This window comes from Lissotriton helveticus, chromosome 4_1 (genome assembly GCF_964261635.1).
Source record: "Lissotriton helveticus chromosome 4_1, aLisHel1.1, whole genome shotgun sequence".
In the NCBI taxonomy this organism is placed as follows: domain Eukaryota; kingdom Metazoa; phylum Chordata; class Amphibia; order Caudata; family Salamandridae; genus Lissotriton; species Lissotriton helveticus.
This window is the reverse complement of record NC_136063.1, coordinates 2,126,093,587-2,126,120,195: the sequence shown is the minus strand read 5'-3', so window position 1 is coordinate 2,126,120,195 and position 26,609 is coordinate 2,126,093,587. Positions and strand designations below refer to the sequence as shown.

At 41.9% G+C, this 26,609-nt stretch overlaps 1 protein-coding gene across 1 annotated transcript in view; it reads left to right on the top strand.

Annotated features, from left to right (window-relative positions):
• LOC144829565 (copper-transporting ATPase 1-like) overlaps positions 1-26,609 on the top strand; it is a 137,225-nt gene that overhangs the window by 8,557 nt on the left and 102,059 nt on the right. The window contains exons 3-7 of the mRNA XM_078688824.1: positions 1,135-1,357; positions 3,061-3,294; positions 9,755-9,846; positions 9,990-10,117; positions 24,689-24,843. Of these exons, the coding sequence (XP_078544950.1) occupies positions 1,135-1,357; positions 3,061-3,294; positions 9,755-9,846; positions 9,990-10,117; positions 24,689-24,843 (832 nt within the window). The remainder of the gene's footprint in view (positions 1-1,134; positions 1,358-3,060; positions 3,295-9,754; positions 9,847-9,989; positions 10,118-24,688; positions 24,844-26,609) is intronic.

The following is a 26,609-nucleotide window of genomic DNA, read 5'->3' as shown; positions in this document are numbered from 1 at the left end:
TGACCAAGATGGGTAAGTGAGTAAGGGTTACCTGTGTGGCAGTACCTGGATGGTATTCCAAATAAGATAGTCCGAGTTAACTCTGAACAAGTGAAGAGATTACGGGACAACCTCGAGTATCCCATTTTATTTTGGAATCTGGAAAAGACAAGTCCCTTGAATACTTCTATTGGGGAAAACTTCTTTGGACAGAAGTCAGATATCCATTTGCATGCTATTTACGTTATTGTAAACTCCTGCTGTATTACAAGAAGAAGCAAGATGGTCTCCCAGCCTGACTTTGAAATCGAGTCTGTCTTCTGCAGGCACTCTTCTTGTAGAGCAAGATATAGTTAATCTGCTGGGCCAGATCCGCTTGTGATTGCAGTGCTGTGGGTCAGTACATAGTAGTGTTAAAGAACTGTTGCTTTGCCAGATTCATTGATCAACATGAAGTGACCCATTCATGCAATTTTAAGTTGAAGTTCTACTGGATAATTATCTCGAACCTCTAGATAGAAGTACTTTAGGGGCACTTCTCTGATGCCTAAAGTTTGCATTGCAGGACCTAACCAGCAGACAAAATACTGTAATTTGTGCAGATATTCACCTTAAATATAAGCATTGATTTGATACCTTGTCCCAGTGTCTGTGTAGATGTCTAAACATCAGAGCAGTGATAGCCCAAACACGAATCACCAAAGCAGCAGGAGACCCAGAGCCTCAGCATTATGACTTCCAGCAGTATCAAGCCTGCTGGGACCAAATCTGTTCCCCTCGAGAGTCCAGACAGTTATGTTCTGTCTGGATACATGTATCCCTCTTCATCACAGCTGTCACTTTTGCATGAAAGCTTTGTCCTGCAAGCTACTGCAATGTTGTTTCGTTTTTTTAGTAGGACTGTGAAAGATTCATTTGTGTAATGCTTCCTGGGCCCAACTACAAGTTGCTCAGCCAAACTATAGGGTAATGCACATACTTCTGCCTTGATTTCTTTATTTGCCTGGGTAAGAGTCTCTGTTCACTTAACCATTTTCCTCTAAGAAGTATAGGTCCCTATACAGTAAGGACAGTTTTGGGCCACCTCATCCTCTGCTGGCCTTACATCCATCGGGTGCTCCTTGGACTGATCTATTTTGTGCATCCTTTTGTTAGGTGGAGGAGGTCCTTTTTGGTGAGCTTGTTCTTCTGCATTCCTGTCATGGGGCTGATGATTCACATGATGATTATGGAAGATCACCATTCTGTTGTTCACCACCACAACATGAGTATGGACGACGCCGAACAATATAACAGCAATATGTTCCTCGAGCGCCAACTCCTCCCCGGATTATCCATCATGAATTTGCTCTCCTTCCTGTTGTGTGTACCTGTTCAGGTAATCCCAAATGGCAGCTCTTCTTTCCAATACTTTTATTTATGTTAGTGTGAAATTAATAAATAGTATGAACTATTATGACACAGCATTTAACCCTGTTTATGATGCTTTGGCTTTGTGGCTGCCAAGAATCTAGGTACCCTTGCTTAGTTCAGGGGTTTATTTTTTGTTCTTTATTTTCAGTGCTAGGCCAGATTACCTCTGAAGGCTCACACTGTTGTCTTATCTATACATTGTTAACAGAAGTGCAATACATCCTGCCATGAAAAGCAATACAGTCTCTGGTTTGCACTCCAACTTGTGCTGGGACCTCTAAACCCCAACCTTTCTTTTTTAAACACTTTTACTAAGGGAAGTTGAATTATTCAGATCCATAAGTTGACAGGCCAAATAGAGCAGAAGTCTCTCCTTTTAGCTTCATGGTACTGCCACCAGCAGTTTTTAAGTTATTAATCCACTGCCAAGACATCCAACCCGCAAAAGAGTCATTGGGATATTTACTTTAAGGCGGGCTGTTGTCATTGATATTTAATGAAACTATAACTTAATTTTCTACATCCTGTATCGCTATGGGGAGTGCATACGGACTGGGGAAGTGGGGTTTGTGTTATATGTTACACACTCACTGTGTGTAGCTTATGGTGACATTTTTGGCGTTTTCTTCCCTCTTTTAATTCCTTTGACATAGGTCATCCTTGGGGTACAAGAGTTATTGGCCTCCAAAATGGTGGCTAAAACCCCAGTATTAAATATTTTGATGGTCAAAACCTGTTGTAGTTCTGGCGGCGTCAGCTGCTTGACACTGCCAGATGACACTGCATGGATCCGTGTGGCTATTGAATGTGGACATTTAACAGTAAAGATTGATGGAGGGAGTCATCAACCTGTGTGTGGCCAGCACTTCTTTGTTGCATTTTCAAGTAATTATGAAATGTGTTCCAAAGGGTAAATGAAGTGCAGGCTGCAACTCTGCGTGTAGTAGCCAGCAATCACTTGTCAAAATGGGAAGGAGGGCCCACACAGCAATGCTTGGAGAGGCAGATACATGCATGTCTGGGCACCTGATCTCCCTTAGGCTGCTCTTGAGTTTTGATCAGCGTTTACCTTTATACACCCATTCATCCACAAATCCTAATTCGTATCCTCTCATTTTACATGATCTTCATGCCCCCAAATGCTATTTTGCACTCTCCGGTCAGTTGTTGGCAAAGGCTGCTACTTGGTATGCCGGCAAAGTTTTAGTTTATGTTTCGAGAGGGGTGCCTAGTAGTCCCATGTGGGCTACACCAAAATTTAAACAAACATTGAAACATGCATGTAGCCAAGTTTAGAGCATGAATCAGAGTAATGTAGTTAGGTAAGCTCACCAGACCACAGTCATCGTATATCATATGTAGGTGTAAGATTCATGATGATACCAGAGAAAGCTGACGTTTTTGCCCACTTGTAAATAAGCGGACTCCCCTGAACCCTTCTCTTGAGGCCTTTAATTTAACTACACAGTATCCATTCTTGTTGACAAGTTCTAAAGGTCAAAATCATTTTGATATATCCCCCCAAAAGTTTCCTATTGTTAGGCTGGACTACAAATATTAGATGACAAGATCCCTTTCTTTTTCAATCTTCTCAACTCAAAAGAATTTAATGTAATCTAAGTTCACACTAATCTTGTCACTGGTTATTAACTGTTAATCATGTTGCAGTTTTTAGGTGGCTGGTACTTCTACATTCAAGCATTCAAAGCGTTGAAGCACAGGACGGCTAACATGGATGTGCTGATCGTACTTGCCACCACCATTGCTTTTGTCTATTCGTGTGTCGTTCTTCTGGTCGCCATGATCGAGAAAGCCAAAGTGAACCCGATAACCTTCTTCGACACCCCCCCAATGTTGTTTGTGTTTATTGCATTAGGCCGCTGGCTGGAGCATATTGCTAAGGTAAGTGTGGGCTATAAAAACTCCCCCATTAAGAGTACTAAGCTGATGGAAGATGTTTATTCTCCCTTCTTGTTTCCCAGTTTTTTTTGAGTGGGCTGGAGGTAATGGTGCACTTTCTATGACCACTTCCCCTCAGTGCTCACACTCCCTCTTTTCTGTTAAAGAAGTTCTCATCTCTTCAACATCAGCACACCCTCTTATTACTAGAAGTGCTGCTTTTCAGCCACTTCCTTCTTATGCCCTCGTTATTTTTATATATCTGTGCTTCGTCTGTTCTACCCATAACTAGTAGTATCCTGCTTCCTAAACCTTTACTGAGAAATATGACTTTTTTTACATAGGGATTTTTTATTTGCATGTTATTTCTGTGGTCAGTTGCAGTGTTTTTTAGTGTATTCTTTGACTTATCTTTTTCATTTTACTCACACTTTTGCCTTTTATGTTGATTTGTTTCATTTTGGTATTCTCACGTTTCCACCCATCCTTTTTTTCTCTATATTGAATGTTACTCTTGCCCACTAGCACACACCCTTCATGAGTGTTCTCAACATCATACTTCAGCAGGTCTCCCCCTGGTTCATACCATCTGAGTTCTTTATGAATGGATTTTGGTTTAATAATCTATTTGAGCATCCTTGAACTTGACAGGAAATTAATCTTTATAGTTGTAATCTGGTGCTACAGCTTTATTTCGCTGTATTTCGACTCCTGTATGATTGGCAGATAAAGGTTTTCCAATATAAAGGGCTCCAGTGCACTCTTAGATTTATTTATTTATTTATTTATTTATTTATTTATTTATTCAGAGTTTTATATAGCGCGAACAAGATCTTTACAGATATCAGAGCGCTTCACAGAAACAAGGGGTGAGGATAGCATGAGGGTGACGCAACATAATATTGGGTGCAATATAAAATTCAGTAGCGTGATCGGCTAGCAGTCAAGTTCTAGTAAAATATCAATAAACAATCAATTAAGCGATAATATAAGACGATACAGAGTCTTTCATACAACTACGATAAAAATCAGGAGAAATTGGGCTAAAGGGATGGCTTATGACAGTATCTAAAAGTTACAGGGAGCAAGGGGAGGGGCATCGAGAGTCAGAAGGCTACCGTGAATAGTCTAATAATAGATAGTGTGTGAGTAGCATAAAAGGCTCGACTAACCATCATAGAAATTGTGGCAAACAAGAAGAATAAACGAATCTAAATCATGAATAATATGACATTATTTGACATTAGACAAACATGTACCCAGTAATACCCAAGCGGTGCGAAGTCTCTGAGCAACAGACATTAAAGTTCAGGTGAACTTAGCCATGAGGATGGCTTTCACCTCTTTCTTAAAGAAAGCCGTGGAGGAGATAAGCCTTGTTTCGGGAGGGAGTGCGTTCCAGATCCTCGGTGCCATTCCTGAGAAGGAGCGTTTGTATGTTTTTTCCTTATGGAATCTGCGAGGTTTCAAGAGTAGATTTTTTGTACTTCTATTGGATCTCGAACCTCCTGATATAGTCAGCTTTTGAGTGAGGTAGTTAGGTGCCTTGTGGTGTACGGCCGCGTGTGTCATCACAGCAATTTTCAGTTGTATTCTGGCTACAAGGGGCAGCCATTTCAGAGATTTCAAGTCAGGGGTTATATGAGAGTGTTTTCTTGAGCCAGTAATGAGTCTCGCGGCAGCGTTCAAGGAGGCTCTTAGGGGTGCGGTTGTTGCTAGAGGGAGACCACTGAGGGTCACAATTCCATAGTCTATGCGGGGGATGACGAGGGCTTGTACTGCATATTGGAAGTCTTTGGCTGGGAGGAAGGGTTTCAGCTTCCTCAATGTGTTGATTTGGAAATTGGCTCCTTTCGTTGCTTTGCTAATGTGCTGTTGCATGTTGAGCTTTGCGTCAAGTGTGATACCTAAGGATTTAGCGGAATCCATGATGGTGGGCCGGACATTGAGTGCTGTTAGGTGGTTGAGCCAAAGTTGGGTGGTGGTAGCTTTCGCAGGGGGTGATATCAAAAGGAACTCAGTTTTCAGAGCATTTAGTTTGAGGTGATTGTCGGCCAACCACGATTGGGTCTTTATAAGAGTGTAGTTCAGGAGTTTGATATCATCCGGGGATTGTACCTTTAGGTAGAGTTGAGTGTCATCGGCATACATATGGAAGTATACATTGGATGCTTGGAGCAAGGTGGCAAGTGGTTCCATGATGAGGTTGAACAGTGTGGGTGAGAGGGAGGATCCTTGTGGAACGCCTAAATCTACTGGCACAGGCGAGGACAACACATTGTTGATCTTGAACTTCTGAGACCGGTTATGTAGGAAGGAAGTGAACCATTTGAGAACAGTCCCGGATAAACCCATTCTAATGTTTAGCAGCTCAAGGAGGTTCTCGTGTTTGACCGTGTCAAAAGCTGATGAAAGATCGAGAAGGATGAGGAGGCATGAATCATTGCGATCAAGGATTTGGAGGGCGTCATCAATTATGTGAGTCATGGCCGTTTCTGTGCTGTGTTTCGCTCGGAAGCCTGATTGATGAGGGTTGAGGAGATCAAACTTGTCAATGTGTTTTGTTAGTTGAAGTTGTACACATTTTTCCAGCAGTTTGGCCAAGGTGGGTATGTTTGTGATGGGACGGTAATTGTTTAGGTCAGACGGGTCAGCTGTAGGTTTCTTGAGTATGGGCATGACTTGCCCCACCTTGAGTGAGTCAGGGATGAGACCTTGTTGAAGGGAACTGTTAATGATTTTAGTCCAGAGTGGGAGGAGCATGGTGGTGAAGTCTTTTACCGCGTTAGCAGGCAGGGGGTCTGTGAGGTGATTAGAGGGCTTCAAGGTACCGAGCAGTCTGAGTATTGCTTCTTCAGAGTAGATGTCGAAGGAAGCCCATGATGCGCTGTTTTTTGGCTGGGTGTTAGACATTCTGATGTGAACAGGGTGTATGCTTACATCATTGAGGAGATCATTTCTTATGTTGTCGGTCTTTAGCTTGAAGAAGGCGGAAAAGTCTTCACTGTGTGGGATATCACTTGTTGGGTTGTTTGATTGTAAGGGTTGCGGCTTTGTTTGACTTTTGACTAGTTCGAACAATTTTCTTGGTCGGTTTTTCGCTTGGTCAAGCTGGAGGCGAAAGAAGTCAGATTTCGCACGCTTGATTTTCCTAAAATAGGCATTTCTCTTGTTCTTAAGCTTTTTGCGATGTAGTGATGAGGGGTCAACTCTCCAAGTGCGCTCTGCCGATCGCATAGCACGCCTGTCTTCGTTGAGTCTGCCGTCATACCAAGGGTTCGAGCTCTTGGTGGAGACTTTCTTTAGTTGCAGTGGGGCGGCTTCGTTGATTATAGAGGTCATAGAGTCGAGGTAGAGGTCGGTCAGTGATTGAACATCAGAGACGCCAGCAGGGGGAAGGAGGAGCCTGTAGGTGTGGGGAGGTAGGGAGTTAGGGTTGAGATTCTTCATGTCCCTTTTCCAGATCTTGCATTTGGTGGGTTGAGCCGGGGAGGGTTTGACTTTTTCATTGATAAAGAAGGTGATGACGTGGTGATCTGACCAATCACAGGGTTTGATTGACCCCAGTTGAGTAGAGTCCTCTTTGGCGATGATGAGATCGAGTATCGAACCTTTATCATGTGTTGAGCTGTTGCATATTTGGGTGAGGTCAAGCGCATTAAGGAAAGTTTTGAGACTATTCACCACTGCGTCTTTCTGATCGTTCCAGTGGAGATTAAAGTCACCCAGGTAGATTTGAGTGATCTGCCGACCGGCGTTGGAAGTGATAGTGTCCATGAGTTGTTGAGAGAAGATGAGATTGTCCCCCGGCGGGTGATAGATGAGATGTAGAGCACATACTGGTTTGCCCTCGCTGGAGATATCGAGGCAGAAGAGTTCACAGGAAGTGGGGGAGGGGGAGGTGACTTTGGTGACGGATAGATTGCTCCTGAAAATGCATGCGATTCCCCCGCCCGTCTTGCCGGACCTGTCGAGTCTGATGATGTGGTAATTAGGGGGAACTAGTATGTCCATAATAGGCGTGGAGGCTTCAGTTAGCCATGTTTCCGTCAATATGGCTAGGTCAAGATCCATTGATGTGACGAGATCTGCAATGTCGGAGGAGTGTCTCTGGGCCGATCTGCAGTTGAGAAGGATGCCTTTGAGTCTAGGGGTGAGAGGGGAGCTCGAGTGTTCTAGCGATAGGGGGACTTTTTTGAGGTTGTTTGGGACAGAACATCTGATGCTTAGGGTTGGGTGCCTAAGGGGATTTGAGAGAATAGTGGGTATGGGGAGGTGAGTGGGGGTTATGTGTTTTAACGGTCCTGGGCCAAAAGAGTGGAGGAGGGTGCATACGTCGTGATCCGACAGGGAGTTAAGGGCACGCCGGGGGCGGTGGGTGTTGTTGCTGGTGGGGATAGAGGGCCAGTGCGGAGAGAGTTGAGTGCGAGGGACTGTGGGGAGAGTGCGTCGTTTGTTGGATACTGTGGTGGTCGTTGTGGGTCGATGTTGTCTGGGAGGTGTGTGAAGAAGTTCTTTGATGGTGCGGAGCTCGTCTTTGAGTTGTAGGAGGGTGGATAGAATCAGGTCAAGAGGTGTCTTGGTGTTAGTGTTCGAGATGTGGGCCATGGGCGAGGCGTTGAGAGGGGAGTTAGAGTGCGAATTTGGGGCGGTGAGGTGGGGTATGCTAGCGTTAGTGGAGGGCTCTGCTGTAAAAGTGGGTGGGGTGGTATTCGGTGGGTGCGATGATTTGCAGGTGAGGGGTGTGGGTGAAGCAGGGGGAGGGTGGGATGTAGTGGTGGGGGCGTCGGTGGGGGGTGGTGCCGGTGAGTTGAGGGGTGAGTGAAGGTCGAAGAAAATAGGGGTGGTAAGAAGTAAGCGGGGGCTGAGTAATAGGGGGGAGAGGAGGGGGGATGTTATTGTATGGGAGGAGGTAAGTTCTGGGGTGCTAGTTGGGAGTGTGGGGGAGTGGGGGGTGAGAATGGGGGGATAGAGAGAGAAGATCTGCCGCGGGGGGGGAGATATACTCCGGGTGGTGTTGGATTCAGCGATATTCGTATGAGGTGTGAGATGGTGGGAAGGGTGGGTGGGGGTTAGTTGGATGTATGAGGGGGAATGATCTACGCCTGTGGATGAGGGGAGCGGGGGGTAACGTCAGGTGTGAGCCTAACTATAACACTGGGGGGAAGGGAGGGGTGTATGTCATTCCGATGTTGCAATGGGCAAGGCGGGTTATTTTGAGTATTGGTGTTGGGGGGGAGTTGTGCAGCTTGATGTGTGCGGAGTGGAGGTCCGCCGTTTGGCGATGTGTTCTAAGAAGGTAGGGAATAGGTTGTCTAGTCGGTCAAGGTTCTTATCAGTGGCTTGGAGTAGAATGATCCCATTGTTGTAGATGGTGATTGTGGCTCTGCCTGGGAAGACTAGGGATGGTGTGATAGAAAGAGTTAGGCCATGAGCGGATTTATTGGTGGTGTGAATAGTGAGAGTGGAGAGGAACGCTTTCCTCCATTGTGCTCTCCGTGGAGTGTAAAAGATGATATCGTTGTTTGTGTCTCCGTTGGTCAATGAAAAGTATGTGTTCACACACGGTAATTCGGGGTGTGCCTTCAGGAACTTGTGTTTGTAGCGTTTGGCGTTTTTTTTGGTGAGCTCAGGTGGGTATATGATTTTGTAGGTGTGCTCGCCCAAGCGTTCCATGGCGGAAGAAGCGTGGGTAGAAGAGGAGGGGATTATGTACACAATCTGTTTTGTAGTCTTGACATATAGATTTGTTCATTTCGGAAAGTAATGTATTTTATGCCTGTCATTTTCACTTTGGTTGCTGTGTGTTATATGCTACTCAGCATGATATTTGATATTTATAGTTTTATCTCATTTGGAACCAATTAAGGTTTCACTGTATATCCCTATTCCGTAAGCTATTCATTGGTACTTTGTGAGATAGATCTTTAATTGTTAGACCGTTGATGTCACCTTTTGGCTATATTTGTAGAAACTTTACAGAATGTCTACACAATGCAATGGCTAAAAAGCTATGTGTGAAATGCAGTTTTTACATATTTTAAACATGTTAACTCCTAAGTGCCTCTTTAATTCTTGCTGTGAGCTGCATGTTGAATTGCAGAGGCCGTCCTGTCTAAAGGTTTCAGGCAATGTGTAAAGTCATGGTTTCTCAGGTATACCTTGCTCCTGACATAAAAGACTGAGAGGTAAGCCTAAATTAAGTTGTAGTCTTTGTCATATGTTACTTGCATCAATTAAAGCTTTGAACCATGCCATTCCCAAGAGAGTAAAACCCATGAGGCTTGCTTAAAACTCAGTCTCCCCAATGTCATCTTATAATAAGTTTAATGGTTATAGAACAATGAATCTTTTATCTTTATATTTTTTAATACCATCAGCATTTTTCCTGCGGTTTCCTGGAGAGCTGTAGCAAATCTGGTTGTAGTTCTAATGTTTTCATGTGTTTTTTTGATTATTGTAGGGTAAAACATCGGAGGCTCTGTCACGACTAATTTCTTTACAAGCCACAGAGGCTACTGTAGTGCATCTGGCAGCAGACAATTCCATCATAAGGTATTCTCATTTTCAGCAGGTGTTAATGTGTTTCCCTAGTTTTTTTTTTTTTTTTTTTTTTATAAATCAGTGCATAAATACATTGGTCAACATATTTGTTTATTAATACCATGGTATTATGTTAATTTTTGTTTCATGATCAGTGAGGACCAGGTTGAAGTGGAGCTGGTGCAGCGTAATGACATTGTTAAGGTGGTCCCGGGAGGCAAGTTTCCAGTGGATGGGCGGGTTATCGAGGGCCATTCTTTGGTTGATGAGTCCCTCATCACAGGTACTTTTGTTTTTTGGACAGAAGTTTATTGGGAGATAATTATGTTTGGCAATAATACATTATTTTTCTAATGAAGAATATTTTAGCATACCTTTAGGGTGAGAGATGAAATGACAGACTTGTATATGGGATATGTTTACATGCAAATAATGGAGTTTACAACATTTTACTATAAACATCCAGTGGGTAGTGATAATTGATATTTGTTTAGGCAATCTCATAATCTATGATACAGGTCTGATGGGGGATTTCTTGATTTGACAATTGTTTGTTAAATCATTCTATAGTGTTAATATATTGGTTACTCAGTTTTAGTAAACCTCTTTTGCTTTTTCTGTTCTTGGAACTTAATGGTCATGCTGTGGAAACCACGTTTATTATTCCTTTCCAGATTGCTTCACTTACTTTGTTAATCACATTGATCTGGTCTAAAAGATCCTGTTTGCTAGGATGGAAACTAGCACATGCTATCTGACTAATCATAGCAAATCGATACCGGGGTCTATTCTATGTCATATTTATTGTAATGTAAGGCAACTGAACTTCACAATAATTGTTCTGTCAGCTTCACTGTGTATGTATAAGAGCTGGCAAAACTTTTTCTATGTAACCCATGATCTTGGTTTTGAATTTGGATGAGAAAAGCTGAAGGGTGGGTGATAATCAGAGTCAGAGGTATGGTTTTCAATCTTAAGAAATCTTTCCTTGGGGATCCTGGAACAGGCCTTGCTCACTGATCCTAATTATATGTGAAACTTTTGTTAGCATTGGTGCTTCAGAGCCATAATATCAATGGAATCCAAACTAGATAAACAAGCGATTCTGTTTATTTACTTGACTCGCTAGGAACATAGTTTGCTTGCCAATCCACAATGATAAAGTTGTTCAGGTCAAAGTTAGTGTATGAAGCTGAAATGTTGATCCTGAACAAAAGTTCAGAATGAAAAGAAATTCTGTAAGTTGTTACTACAATTGCGATGGTGATTTCCTACAAAGGCTCTGTAACCTCGATGCTGGTTAAAACTGCATCAGTGGACAGATGCAACATGATCCCCCCCATAAAAACTAGAAGTAAAACGGTTATCATGACCAAGAAATCATCCCATTGATAAGGCATAAAGAGAATACTCTGAGATGGCTATTCAGTACAAGTTTATGCCATCATGGAAAACTGCAGTGATGAAGTTGAAATTTGTGGTCGAAGTTTTTGATTGTCATTGACTGACTCCAAGGGCCTTGTTCATCTAACTAAAAAGCTACTTGTAGCTATGGCTAAGGATTTGGTTCTATGTTTTGCCTCAACCATTATAAAAGTTATTTTTCTTTGTGAAAAGAAAAAACATCGGGAGAACGTGTATATATATGTATATATATATATGTATATATATATATATATATATATATATATATATATATATATATATATTACCTACTGGCGGTCGCCAGTAGGTATATATAGTTAGGATTTTTTCTCTATGGGTTTTTTGAAAATTCTATGTCTAATAACTTTGGCGTTTGTGGACGTAATCGGCTGAAATTTTCAGGAAAATGGCACATTTTGTTTCTGAGCAGCCCTTGAAAATTTGGGGGGGGTTCGTCCAGTGGGGGCCGAGAAAAAAGGGGGGTCCCAAAACGTGTTTTTAACATTGAGTTTTCCATAGGGCGGTTGGCCTCACTTTTAGCCCGAACGGCTGAATGGATTTGCACGAAACTTGGCAAAATTGTAGGGACTGGTAGCCCGATGTGCCTTTTGTAGGTCTCAATATATGTGCTCCAGTGGATTTTGAGAAATTAACGTTTAAAAAAAGATATATATCTGTAACAGCGGACCGGTTAGCGCTCTGGTTCGCGGACTTTTCGCGCAACGGAGCTTTGTGAAGCGAAGCTGATTGGTTCTCCGGCGTCTGTCAACATTCCAAACAGTCCGTAGCGGCCGCCATCTTGTCTCTCGGTAGGATCGAGAGACAAGAGGAGGTCAAAACAAAGGGGGAAATAACTATAAGGGGGCATAGTAGATCCTCGCTGACCCCCTAGGTTTGATGTGGAGGTTTTAAAAGGGCCCCGCGGGGCAAAAAAAAACCAAAATAATAATAATCGAACGGCTGAATGGATTTGCACGAAACTTGGCAAAATATTAGGGACTGGTAGCCCGATGTGCCTTTGCTAGGTCTCAATATATGTGCTCCAGTGGATTTTGAGAAATTAACGTTGAAAAAAAGATATATATCTGTAACAGCGCTCCGCTTCGCGTACTTTTCGCGTTACGGAGCTTTGCGAAGCTGATTGGTTCTCCGGCGTCTGTCAACATTCCAAACAGTCCGTAGCGGCCGCCATCTTGTCCCTCGGTAGGATTGAGAGACAAGAGGAGGCCAAAGCGAAGGGGGAAATGACCATAAGGGGGCATAGTAGATCCTTCCTGACCTCTTAGGTTTGATGTACCATTTTGCCAAGTTTGGTGTAATTCCGTTCAGCCATTCAGGCTATAGACGTATGTAAATGTCCTATGGAAAATTGCATGGGGAAAACACATTTGAAAGTGTTGAAATTTAGAACCAATTAAAATGTTACTTTGGTTTTGTATTTGTGTGTGATGAAAGTTAATTGGTTATGTATATATGTCAAATGAGAGGAAACCACAGCCATTTTGTGATACTACTGTCTGAGGTACATTTGTGAGGAATTTTTGGTGGTGAATTTCTGGTGTTTGATTTACACAGTACTAACACTTCTGCTACTTTTAAAAAGGTGAGTTGTTAATTTGTAAGGGGAACTATGTTGTACACTTGAAGATAATTTGAAAAATGTTTTCTGTTATTTATTTGCTGTCCTTCTGTTATACTAAATACTTGATGAAGTTAGTTTTATATTATGTATTACTAAAAACGATAAATGAAAGTGATTATTTTTTTCTGCAATTTACAGCAAGCAATTTCAAAATAAAATGGCTCACAATGAAGAGACCGTGGCAATTTCTTTTGAATTGTCCACTACATTGATTGAAATTGAGAGCACCAATAATGAAATATTGTCACAAGGAGGACATGACTTGTATGATTCCATTAGATTGATTGAAATGGACAGCACCAAGAATGAAATATTGTCACAAGGAGATGACTTGAATGATTCCACTACATTGATTGAAATTGAGAGCACCAATAATGAAATATTGTCACAAGGAGGAGATGGCTTGTATGATTCCATTAGATTGATTGAAATGGACAGCACCAATAATGAAATATTGTCACAAGGAGGAGATGACTTGAATGATTCCACTACATTGATTGAAATTGAGAGCACCAATAATGAAATATTGTCACGAGGAGATGACTTGAATGATTCCACTACATTGATTGAAATTGACAGCACCAATAATGAAATATTGTCAGAAGGAGGAGATGACTTGAATGATTTTTTTGATCAATCTCTTGATGGCGAATTTATCGAGTGTTTGGAGACCATAGAGTTACAAGAATCATCATTGCAGACTTTTAATGAGGAGATTCCAGATGAGATGATTGAAGAGGAAATTACTGATGAGGACATGTTAGTAGTTGTTTCAAATTTAGAAAATTCTGAAGAATAAATTTATATTTAGAAATCAAAAATTGTTTGAGACATTATTTATTTTTATTTTTAATTTATGAGGTTGTAGCGAAGTGATTGTAGTATAAAATGAGACTTATAGTATAGAGTGCAACATTTTTATGTTACATGGTAAGTTTACTCATATTTACTTCCCTTCTGCCACTATATTATCTCCAATGTGTATTTGACATGTCTTCTTCATCTCCGGCCTCCTTTCTCTCACTGTGTGTCTCCGATGCATCTTATCGCTGGTATTTTGTGTAATTACAGAAGAGAGTAAAATAAAATAGTTCGGAACGTGAAAAGGGGGCAAAGTAGAGTACTCCTCACCCCCTAGGCCTTTTTAGGCGGTCCCAAAAGGATCAGTTTCTGCTTTCCTGAGAGATTATGGTATGAGTTCCATATACCACAATAACTTGCATTACAACATGCAAGATATCTATCTCCTATTACCAACTTTTGGAGATATTCGCGCTAAGCGCGAATATCTCCAAAAAGTAACACCTGCCCTGAGCAGTTCTTAGCCATGTTATCCAATGGGAGGTGGATAACATGGCTAAGAGCATTAGCTCGGTAATGCATGAATATCGCTGAGTTTTTAGCGATATTCATGCATTGCGGCCGTTTATTATCGCATTTGCGATAAACCTTGATAATAGTAAGGTTTATCTTCGATAATTTCTGACGATGCTTAGTGGTAAAAAATTGGTTGGTAAGCATCGTTAGCGATAAATATCGCTTAACTTTGGTAATATGCCCCAACGTCTGTTAACGTTCGATTCGAAGGAAATGAGGAAGTGTTGAAAAACATTGTCTGCGCCATCTTGCCTTTTTTGAAATGCCACACTTTTGTCGTGCACGGCAGCCATTTTAGATGTCTTGACCAGACCCACTCTCTGCACGCTGTCGATTCGTAGCATGGCTCCTCACCCTCGTAAGCATCTCCCCCAGGCACTGGTCACCACCGCTCTCTGTCTTATGCATGGGCAATAAACCTTCCCCCATCTGCGCTGCTCTTCCCTGAGAATCACACTCTGTGCCCGCCCGACACCTCCCTTTCGCCCTATTCACTACCGCACCCTCTGACACTCCTCTTCCTCTGTGTCCGAATGTCCAGGCCGGTCCTAGGCTATCAGCTAGCCCTGCAGATGTAGTTTATGGCCCCAGCTGTAAAGAATCACCCCTCTTCAAAGGAGTTATAGTAGATCAAGGCCCACACCCGATGTGATCCGTCACAGCACACGCGTTCCTACTATCTGAAAACCATCCTGTATTGTGATTGGGGAGAGGACCGAGCCTGAAGCGGAAGATTCCAGGAATGACTCTTTGTACATCAAAGTTTTTACAATTATGTGTCACATTAAAAATATATAGCACTCCAACAAAGTAGTAGGAATATAAAACTTTAATAACATATAAATATATACAACAAAACAAAAACAGTAAAAACATTTAAACAACGAAGAGACCGTGGCAATTTCTTTTTAATTATCCAATAGATTTATTGAAATTGACAGCACCAATAATGAAATATTCTTGTCAGTAGCGGTCTGTTGTGCGAATAGTTCCAAGGCAGCAGAACGCGCTGAAATCTAGATGGCACGAAAGTGATGTCTAGCAAGTTGCCGCCCAGCAAATAACGGCGTGGGGCGCCGCGGGGGTGAGTGAGTCCAGTAGGCACCACAGCTATTCTTACCGGCATTGCAGAATTACTGCTGGGGACAATGCCTGTGCTGTAGCAGGGTCACAGCAGAAACAAAAAGGATTCTGTTGAAGATGTTGTTGGTTTTCAATTTGAAAACAGTTCTGGTGTCAACTGCTATGCTAATGTAGTGGTTAATGTTTTGTTTTCTCTAGAAAATGTAAAAGAGGGGGAGGCAGTCCAAAGTTCCGTTAAAAGGGCAAAGGAAAGGATCGGTGGTTTGAACTATCAGTCAAAAAGGGGAGGGGGTGCAATAATTTTTCCTACCGGGTCACACTGTGCTTTCACCGGAAGTGAGGTCTGCAGGATTGTAGTAATTCAAAGTGAGGCTGGCGCCAGCATGGGAGCGCCGACGTCCCGCGGATACAGTTTCGTCACTCCACGGGCGATCATGGCAGTCATTCCCCATCGGGGGTCGGAGACTCCCGCGGCTCCTCTAGAATCTTCAAGGTCGTGGAGGACTACGGTGGTGGAGTCAACCAGTGACCGGGCCATTTCTTTATGTTGGGCCCGCTCTTGCCAGGTCGACCGCCATTTTGAGAGTTCGGCAGCTACCGGCGATCGCGGGGTCACATGAGCGGACGGGCTCCACCCTGCCGGGCGAGACGTTGCAGCATGGCCACAGTGGAAGAACCGTTATCTAGGTCGTTCCGAAACTGTGCAGCACTGGAGTTGTTAGGATGCCACCGCCTGGAGCGCTGAGGGTGCAGCTGGGAAGCCTCCACCTGGGGAGGCGGGAGAGGCCTGTTCGCACCGTCTCTCCCTCCCAGTGCACCCCACGGCGTCTCGCTTGAGATTTGTTATGGCCGGACCAGGCGATGAGGACGAGGGGGGGTCGGAGGCATGTGCAAGACATCCCCCTCCAGTGTTGTCGCAGCCATTATAAAAGAAAGAAGTGTCCCGTCCGTCTTCGGGCCGGGCTTCCGGTGGATGTCGGCCGGACGCCCCTGGCTCTGGCCCCATGAACGGGTTTCTTGGTTTATCGGCTGCAGCCGGATCCCGTCGGCCTCGGCCCCCCGACCGTTGGTGGTCGGACCGGAAGAGCATGTGGCGGGACTACCTGCAACTCTCAAGGGCCACCGCGGCCGGACTGGGAGAGAGAGGGGAGGGTCGAGGAGACATTCCCCCCCCCTGCAACTGTTCAGCGTTGTAAAGGCAATCCCCTGGCCGGGTCCCGCTGGTCTCGGCCTCTCCTCCGGCTACACCCTACGTTAGGATCTCCTGGCCGAGGCGTGGCAGCAGAACCTGCCTTATATGGGCTGCTCCCGGCTGGGCGTAGCCGGAACCCTGCCCCACCTTGGAAGTTTCCAGAGTGGGGGTGGATGTTCTACTGACTTGCATTTTCCCTAGTCTATCGATTTTTTTGGCGTGGCAGGCGGTGGGACAGCGAGGGGTGATTTGGTTTCTCTTACTGTTTTTCTGGTCTCTCACCACTGGCATATTTTAACGTTTTCTTGTTTCTAGGACATTAATAGGTTTTATCATTACGTTATGTTATCGTTTCTTTGTTCGTTGTTTAATAAAAGTTCATGTTCATCAGTGGCCTACTGATTTTCGTTTTCCTATTTTTTTCTTGCCAGGTTGTTTCATGGTAAAGTTTCTGTTAACAGGATACAGTGATCACTTCGTTATTATTGCATATGTCCTTTTCACTAGGGGTGCTCTCTGGTCGGGCCAGATGACGTATCTCTAGTAAATGGTCCGGGTGAAAAAGGTGCATCAATCAGTGGGGAGTAGATAGGCATGACAGATTACAACGGGGGAGAACGGTCCGCATTACGTACCCTTTCACTACTTGCAAAGATTTTCCTACGTTTATTTGCAAACAGGGAATACCTCCAAAAAGAACTAATTCCCAAACAGTCAATGTTCGGACAATCAATCAATCAATGAGGAATGAAATAGGTACGACGTGTTAAAGGCTTGCGTTACCTACCCTTCACTATCTGCAAAGGGAGATAGAATATTCCTATTCTTCCTCGTTTGCAGGTAGAGAAGATCGTTAAGAGAATTAACTTCGAACAATTCAATGCTCGATTGAAACAATCAACAAGGGGTACTGTGAACACAAATGAACGCCGCTTATATACATACGCATTGCTATTTTCAACAGGTTGTTCCTAATGTTTCTATTTTAGCGAGGTCAAAAGAGATCCCATTAGTGGCCTACTGATTTTGCTCGATTCCTTTTGTTTTTTTACACGATTTTTCGCTATCTGCAAAGACTAAACAGAGTATTGCGACTCTGTGCTTGTTTGTAAATAGAGAATGAACCAAAGAGAACAATCAATCAAATGGAGAGAGAAGCAGGCACGACGGATTACAAAGGGGGAAAGGGCTGCATTAACTACCCTTCACTATCTGCAAAGAGAGAGTACTCCTAATAGAAATGAGGGGTGGGGGGCAGCAATCAAAGCAGATCAGTGTGCATAAACACGAAAAAAAAAATTCTTACCACGTACTTGACATTCGACAGCTTATGATATTTGCTATTAAAAAACCATTGAAATTCACTGAAAAAACCATAGGTTATAGACCATATATAGTTAGGAATTAGCATTTACAAAACCTTGAAAATTCACTGAAAAAACCATAGGTTATAGACCATATATAGTTAGGAATTAGCATTTAAAAAACCTTATTTTACTCACACAAAACCATTGAAATTCCATATATAGTTAGTTGCACTAACTATATATCGCGCACCCGCAATCCACTGCTGATGATGTCACATATTACATCATTCATGACATGGTCAGTGACATCACTGATGACATCACTGATGACATCTCAAATGACATCACTGATGACATCATCCAGTGACTGTGTGTTTCTGTAAAGTTTAAATATGTTTTACATATGGAAGAATGAGTAGATGTATAACTGTCTGGACGAAGGATTTAGTAGGTGCATGACTGAATGTATGAGTGAGTGATTAAATGTGTCTCACTGAGTGCATGGGTTAGTGACTAAACTGCCTTAATTTGTGCATCATTATGTCTGTTGTTCTGTAAACTGCTGCATGTGTTGATCAGTAGCTATATGATTAACTATATGGGTTATTGATTGATTGTCCAAGTATTTGTATGGGAGACTGAGTGTGTGTGTGGCTGGCTGGGAGGTGTGTGACTCTGTGCAGATCAATGTGTACTTGTATCAATGATTGTATAAGAAAGTAAGTATGTGTTAGTATATGTTTGAAAATGTAAGGTGCTCTATGTTTAACTGTATAGACAAGAAAATGGAAGTGTGATTGATTCTTTACAGGACTGGCTAGGTGTGTGAGTAACTCCATGGATGAGTGGCAGAGTGTGAGTGTCTGTATAGGTGTATGAGTGCATATGATAGTGTTGTAAAGATGAGTGATTGTATGTATGAATGATTGTATGGGTGAATGAGTGAATGTGTGTGTAGACGTAGGAATCAGTGAGTACGTATGTAGTAACTAGTATTGGTGTGTCAATGGTTTCAAAAATTATACTCTGTATTTAACACTGGGTGAAACAGAGGTTATATTAAAATGTGAGGAGATGCATTGTATTGTCACATGAATGATATCATCAGTGATGTGGTCATTGATGTCAAATGAGATGTCATCAGTGATGTCATCAGTGATGTCATTTGAGATGTCATCAGTGATGTCATCAGTGATGTCACTGACCATGTCATGAATGATGTAATATGTGACATCATCAGCAGTGGATTGCGGGTGCGCGATATATAGTTAGTGCAACTAACTATATATGGAATTTCAATGGTTTTGTGTGAGTAAAATAAGGTTTTTTAAATGCTAATTCCTAACTATATATGGTCTATAACCTATGGTTTTTTCAGTGAATATATATATATTCACTGAAAAAACCATAGGTTTCAGGCCTTATATAGTTAGGAATTAGCATTTAAAAAAACCTTTGAAATTCACTGAAAAAAACATAGGTTTCAGGAGTTATATAGTTAGGAATTAGCTTTTAAAAAACCTTTGAAATTCACTAAAAAAACTATAAGTTTTAGTGGTGTTATAGTTAGCTGGACATTTTACTCATACAAACCCATTGAAATTGCTCCTATATAGTTATTTATTATTTATTATTATTATGCATCTTGTAACGCGCAAACTAAAACCCGAAGGTGTCAAGGCGCCTAACAGAAAAAGATCAGAAAGCGGGCAATCATGCGCTTAATTCATACGCTTGAACAAAGAGACGTGTTTTGAGGGCAGCTCTGAAGGTTTGAAGGGAGGGGAGGGACCTGAGCTCTAATGGAAGGTCGTTCCACCATTTGGGAGCCAAAAGGGAAAAAGCCCTACCACCCCATCTGGCTTTCCGAATGCGAGGGATGTGGAGAAGAAAATGATTGGAGGAGCGGAGGTTCCTGCCTGGGTTGTAATAGGTCAAGATGGATCGAATGCCTGTAGGGCTGCTTTTTGCCAAGGCCTTATAGACCATACACATGGACTTAAAGACAATCCGCTCCTTTATCGGAAGCCAGTGAAGCTGCTTCCTGGCCATCGTGGCCGAAGAGCGTCGGGGAAGATCAAGGACAAATCTGGCTGCCGCATTCTGGACTACCTGCAAGCGCTGCAGCAGACTTTTATTCAGTCCAGCATACAGCGCATTGCAGTAGTCCAGACGAGACCCCAAAAGGGCGACAGCAAGTTGCCTTCTTGCCTGCAGGGAGAGGTAATTCCTGATTTTCCTGAGAACGTGGAGTATACCCCAACAGGTAGATACCGTCCTGTTGACCTGTTGGCGCATGTCAAGAGTAGGGTCAATCATCACCCGAGATTTCTAGCCGAGGAGGTAGGCTTAGGGCAGGGGCCGAACGAGTCAGGCTACCACTCCGTGGACCAAATATCTTCCCTTTCGCCGAACACCATCACCTCGGTCTTCTCCCCATTCAATTTCAGTGAGTTGTAAATCATCCACTGGCCGACGGCCTCCATGCAAGATCTAAATCTGGAGGCCGTCAGCTCAGTTAGCTAGTTAGTTGTACTAACTATATTTCGCGCACCCGCAATCCACTGTTGATGATGTCACATATTAGATCATTCATGACATGGTCAGTGACATCACTGATGACATCTCAAATGACATCACTGATGACATCATCCAGTGAATGTGGTTTACTTCGTTATTTAAATATACATTATATATATAGCAATTTGCATTGAAGAATAAGTGGATATATATAAATAAATATTTGGATGGAGGATTTAGTAGCAGTCTAATTGACTGTTTACTTGACCAATTTATGTCTCACTAAATATAGTGGATAGTGACTAAACTGTGTGAATATCTGTATCACTTTGTCAGTTGTTGTGTAAACTGATTCTACAGTTGCTTACTAGCTATGTGAAAGTCTATATTAGTTATTGATTAGTTAACTGAGTATTTGTATGGGAGTGTGAAAGTGTGTGTGGTTCGGTGGGGTGTGTGTGACTGTCCAAAGATGTGTGAATAGTTGATTCAGTAGATATATGAAGTTAAAACTACATGTTCTAACAGTTGTTTGGGTGAGTGAATCTCTTTATGGGTGTGGTGATGAGCAAATATATTTCTCAATGGTACATGTCCAACAAACTAGAAAAATAAAAGGCAGTGTATGTGTCAGTTGTTGTATATAAATAAGTATACATAAGACACAATGATTGTGTGAGTGACTGTATGGATAACTGTATACTTGTAATAATGATTTTATAATTCACTAAGTATGACTTACTATCTAAATGAATAGAAGAAGTGGTGTTTGTATAAGTGTTTTGCTAAGTAAATATGTAAGTATGATCCATTGTTTGCATAAGTGAGTAGGATGACTTCATATGTGAATAGGATGCGTGCTGTTGTTTAATGTCGATATAGATGTATAAGTATTTTTGATAGTGTTCTATTGTTTATTGACAGCATGTATGAGTGAATCCATAGGTAAGTGATTAGATGTGTGTATACATCTATGAATCACTGAGTGGATTTTTAGATACTTGTATTGCTGTGACAATGGATTTAAATATGATACTCTGTATTTTACAAAGAGTGATGAAAAATTGTAATAGTGTATGAAAAGGTGTATGTGATTGTCACGTGGATGATGTCATCAGTGATGTCATCAGTGATGTCATTTGAGATGTCATCAGTGATGTCACTGACCATGTCATGAATGATCTAATATGTGACATCATCAGCAGTGGATTGCGGGTGCGCGAAATATAGTTAGTACAACTAACTATATAGGAACAATTTCAATTGTTTTTTTATGAGTAAAATGTCCAGCTAACTATAACACCACTTAAACTTATAGTTTTTTGAGTGAATTTCAAAGGTTTTTTAAAAGCTAATTCCTAACTATATAACTCCTGAAACCTATGTTTTTTTCAGTGAATTTCAAAGGTTTTTTTAAATGCTAATTCCTAACTATATAAGGCCTGAAACCTATGGTTTTTTCTGTGAATTTCAAAGGTTTTTTAAATGCTAATTCCTAACTATATAAGGCCTGAAACCTATGTTTTTTTCAGTGAATTTCAAAGGTTTTTTAAATGCTAATTCTATTAGCGGATAACGTTTAAATATATTAATATCCTAGTGGGACCACCTGAGCAGCCCTAAGGGGTCAGGGTGTTTCTACCCTGCCCCCTTTTTGTGTTCTACACGTTTGTTTTTCTGCTTTCTTGTGCCTAATTCCTAACTATATAAGGCCTGAAACCTATGTTTTTTTCAGTGAATTTAGGTGTGCCATACTTTTGTCATAAGTAAGACTGTTAGCGCTCTAGTTGTTCTTTAGAACACTCTGGGACATTCTGTCATTGGGCTATAGTTGGGCTACATCTGGCTGATATTTGGGCTACATTTGGTTTTTTTGGTCTCTGTTGGCCATCTTTGGGCTACATTGGGCTACATTTGGGCTCTAACATATATATAGCCCAATGTAGCCCAATATATATTTTTTCAAAGTAAATATTCGTAAAAACCACTGGAGCATATATCTTGAGACATAGCAAAGGCACATCGGGCTACCAGTCCCTACAATTTTGCCAAGTTTGGTGGAAAACCATTCAGCCGTTCGGGCTAAAAGTGAGTCCAACCGCCCTATGGAAATTAACATGGGGAAAACACGTTTTGGGACCCCCCTTTTATCTCGGGCCCCGCTTGACGGATCCCCCCCAAACTTTCAGGGAAGGACCAGAGCGCCGCGAGGCAAAGTTAAGGAAAAGTTCAGGAAGATTCCTCAACCGGCGCCAAAGTTATTCCCAATAGAATGTTGCGATTTCCCTATGGAAAACAATCCTAACTATATATACCTACTGGCTATCGCCAGTAGGTAATATATATATATATATATATATATATATATATATATATATATATATATATATATATATAAAATATTATTTCATTGGTCAGTAGTCCATAAGAATGTTTACAGATGCAAACCTTGCCACCAATTCTTCGATTTCCAAAATATATTCATTATTTTGTGAATTCACTAATAATGTTTATTTTTTTAAGGTTTGTATTTTTTCTAAATATCTAGCTCCATATGGGTTCACCTATAGTTTGATCTCCCATTTTTCCCACTAAAAATATTGACCAACATTTACAAAAATGACAAAAACATGGTAAACACCTATTTTCTGTTCACATTGATTTACAAGGCAGAGTGTAGGTTGACAATTAGCACAGTAAATCTTTTTATGTAGTTTTAGAAAAACATAACCCGCAGCAGGTTTTTGCCATTTTTTAACAAATCTTTGTAATCTTTAGTACTTTCTCTTACCACTCTCCAGTACAATATGTGTCCTGCCCAAATGTTACACAAGTGCTAAGCACTGGATGGTGATGGAGGGTAGAGGGACTTAGAATTAAAGGGGTTGGGACAGAAGGATTTCTGGGGCTGCTAGGGTAGATCCTTACTCGTACTGTTCCATCACCACAAAATGATGTAATTGAACACTCCAGGGCACTCTGGGACTTTGGAGTAACTTAGTGTCATAAAGCGATAGTATGGATATTCCCGTGAGAGTTGTGCTCATATGCACAATTTTCTGCTTTAATTTGGTTATTTTTTATTTTCGTTTGTATATCACATAAACTATTTTTCTATCCAAAAGGCTTTGTATTGTAACATTTAATCTGATTTGATTTGCTTAAAACAAAATACAAAATAAAGTCTTTATTTGGGAAGATTCTCTTTATGAAATGATTTTAAATGTGAATGTGTGCTCAGGCATTCCACACGTAGGCAGAGATATCCTTAAGTCTTAGGTATTCAAAGTCGAAACGTATCATGGAAAACTAGGATACCAAGTAAACAATATTCATTCTAGCAAGGTATAGCATTTTCTTTGAATGAAGTGTGATTCATCGCAGAGTGGATTAGTGTTGGAGGGCAGTGGAGCTTTGATTTGGATGAGTAGGCTGGTGGCTTTCTATGAGGTTTTAGCTTTATCTTCACTATGTGCAACAAAACAACAATTGATGAACGGAATGCTGAACAATGTCAAACATTCATGCAGAGTCGGAGATCTGTGCCTAAATCCATTGTTTTATTGCTCACCCAGTTTGGACCCATCATATACAAATCAGTCTTGACCCTTCTTCCCATGGGAACAGTCCAGCCTGAACTGCCAGACCAGGTCCTCCTTGGACTGGAAACAAGCACCCTAGTACCGGTTTAGGGTTACCACCCCTCATCAGTCAGAATAGCTTGAATCCAGCAGCATCGTGAGCACGGAACCCACGTCTGGCCATGGTTCGGGCCGGACTGTTCCCATGGGCAGCAGGGTCAAGACTGATTTGCATATGGCTGGGTTCAAACTGGAATGGCGTGGTGAGCAAAAAACATGGATTTGGGTCCAGATCTCTGACTGGGGGTGAGAGTTTGACATTGTTCAGCATTCTGTTCATAAATTGTTCTTATTGCATTTATCACCCCAAGTAGGACGGGCATGCCTAGTTTCCATTCCAGGGAGGACCAGGCCTGGCATTTAAAATACTCCCTGCTTTCCTTGAAAAATCCTTGCTATCTGAGGCTTGTCTGTGTGAGGCACACAGGATTAGGTACCATCTTCAGGTGGTGCGATATGGTTGGATGAGCATTATAGTCTTATTTTGGTGATTCTGTTTATGAAATTGTTGTCAGTAAAGTGAAATAATGAGAATATTAATCTACTTTTCTGAAACCATCTAAGTCCTGTAAGGAGAGTAGATGTGGAAACATTAGCAGTTTAAGTGACATTAAGGAGAATTCACTGCATGTTTTAACAGCATTTTTCTTCTTTGATTTTACCTTAGGCGAGGCCATGCCTGTGACTAAGAAGCCTGGAAGTCCAGTTATTGCTGGATCTATCAATCAGAATGGTTCACTGCTGATTCGCGCAACTCACGTGGGGTCAGATACAACGCTTTCCCAGATCGTCAAACTTGTTGAAGAAGCCCAGACATCCAAGGTAATTTGTCATTTCTTTCAAACCGTTGATTGAATTGATAGCAGATATTGAGTGACATAGCGAACATGCGATCACTCTGACTTTTGTCGGACTAGTAAATGATTTGTATTATTATGTCTTGTGCCTGTTTTTGGCAAAAGGGCACCACTCTGAAAGCTTACTTCCATGACTAGGTGCTTCTACAGTATCTGCTATTCTTATATATAAATATAATTTTCTGTTTTACCAAACTTTTTGCTCTCGAGATAACACTTGATATTAACATATGGCACCAGACATGCAGCTGACTCATTGGTGCAGAAACATGAAGCATGGACAACAATTTGCAAGACACAATTAAGGTCTCCATTTTAAAATGCAGAATATTCGTGCTGAAAGAGGAAATGCTATTTAATATTATGTCACTGACTCTAAGCACCTAAACTTGTGCTTTCTTCACTGTCTTACTTGAAACCGTTCCGAAGGGCAGGAAAGGTTTATGAACTGTAGAAATAATAATATGGGGCTAGAATACTATAGGAATATAATGTTACCAGCCTGCTCTAGGCAAACTAGTAAAAAGGATAAGTTGCTGGGTTCCTTCTTTAAGACAATGAAGGATTTTAAGGCGTGGGTCCAATCAAAACAGCACATTGTCCAGCTAGTGCAGTTGCAACATGAACTTCTTGCAGACTATTCCCTCATAAAAGTTCCTGATGATTCTTACAAGGGAATTACCTGCAAGATAGTCCATGGAGTAAACTCTTGGAAGCCTTCGAAGTGAGGACCCGAGACCGCCAGAGTTGTTTGCACTCACCTTTTCTCTTCCTGCTGGCCATAGACCGCAACATCAAGGCAAGAATCGGCACTGCAAGGGCTGCTCGCATTCAGCTAAAAAAGATCTGGAGCTCCTAGGGGGAAACGTCCTTCAGGACAAAGTCGGAATCATAATGTGCCTTCACAGCACCGGCAACAGACCAAATGTGTCTTTAGCATGCATTCATTCTGCATGCAAGTCGTTATGACTTGCTTTAGGGGTGCAGTGGTGGAATGGTGTTGGAATTAAAGTCCAACACCTTCCCTACTGTTGCGCAAACTGAAGTTGGAATAGTAAATTAAACTATTCCATTATCCACTGCTCCCCTAAGGCAAGTCGTTAAAATGACTTGCGTGCGGAACAAACGTGTGGTAAAGACACATTCGTTCAAATGAGAGTTCCGGAGGCATGCGTGAAAAATACATGCGGAATTCCGTCAAACATTCGCTCCAAGGACCTAAAGCTGCAAACCAAGATCAGACTTTTTAACACCAACGTAATATTGGTCCTTCTGTTTGAAGCAGTGAAACAGCGACCACCACCAACAAATTCCTGTCCTTCATCAACACCTGTTTGAGGAAAATACTCTTAATTCGTTGACCAAACATCATCAGCAACAATAACATATGGCAGCAGGCTTTTCGACTCCATGTTCATGAAGAAATCATGAAAAGACTCTGGGGCTGGATAGGTTACAGCCCACATCAAACATCACCTGGCAAACCCTCTCCTGAAACCCCCACGGGAAAAGAAAAAGAGGAAGACCAAGAAACACCTGGCAATGTTGACTGCAAGGAGATGAGTTTCGCCTGGAGTCAGATTGAAAGAAAAACCCAAGACCGAGAGGTTGGAGAGTCCTGGTTGATGACCTATACCCAGGAGGGGTAGTAGGCATAAGGAAGTAAGTGAAGTTGCTAACAGTGCTGGTAACTGCCAAAATTCTCTTGAAATTAAATGTAATACTCTGAAC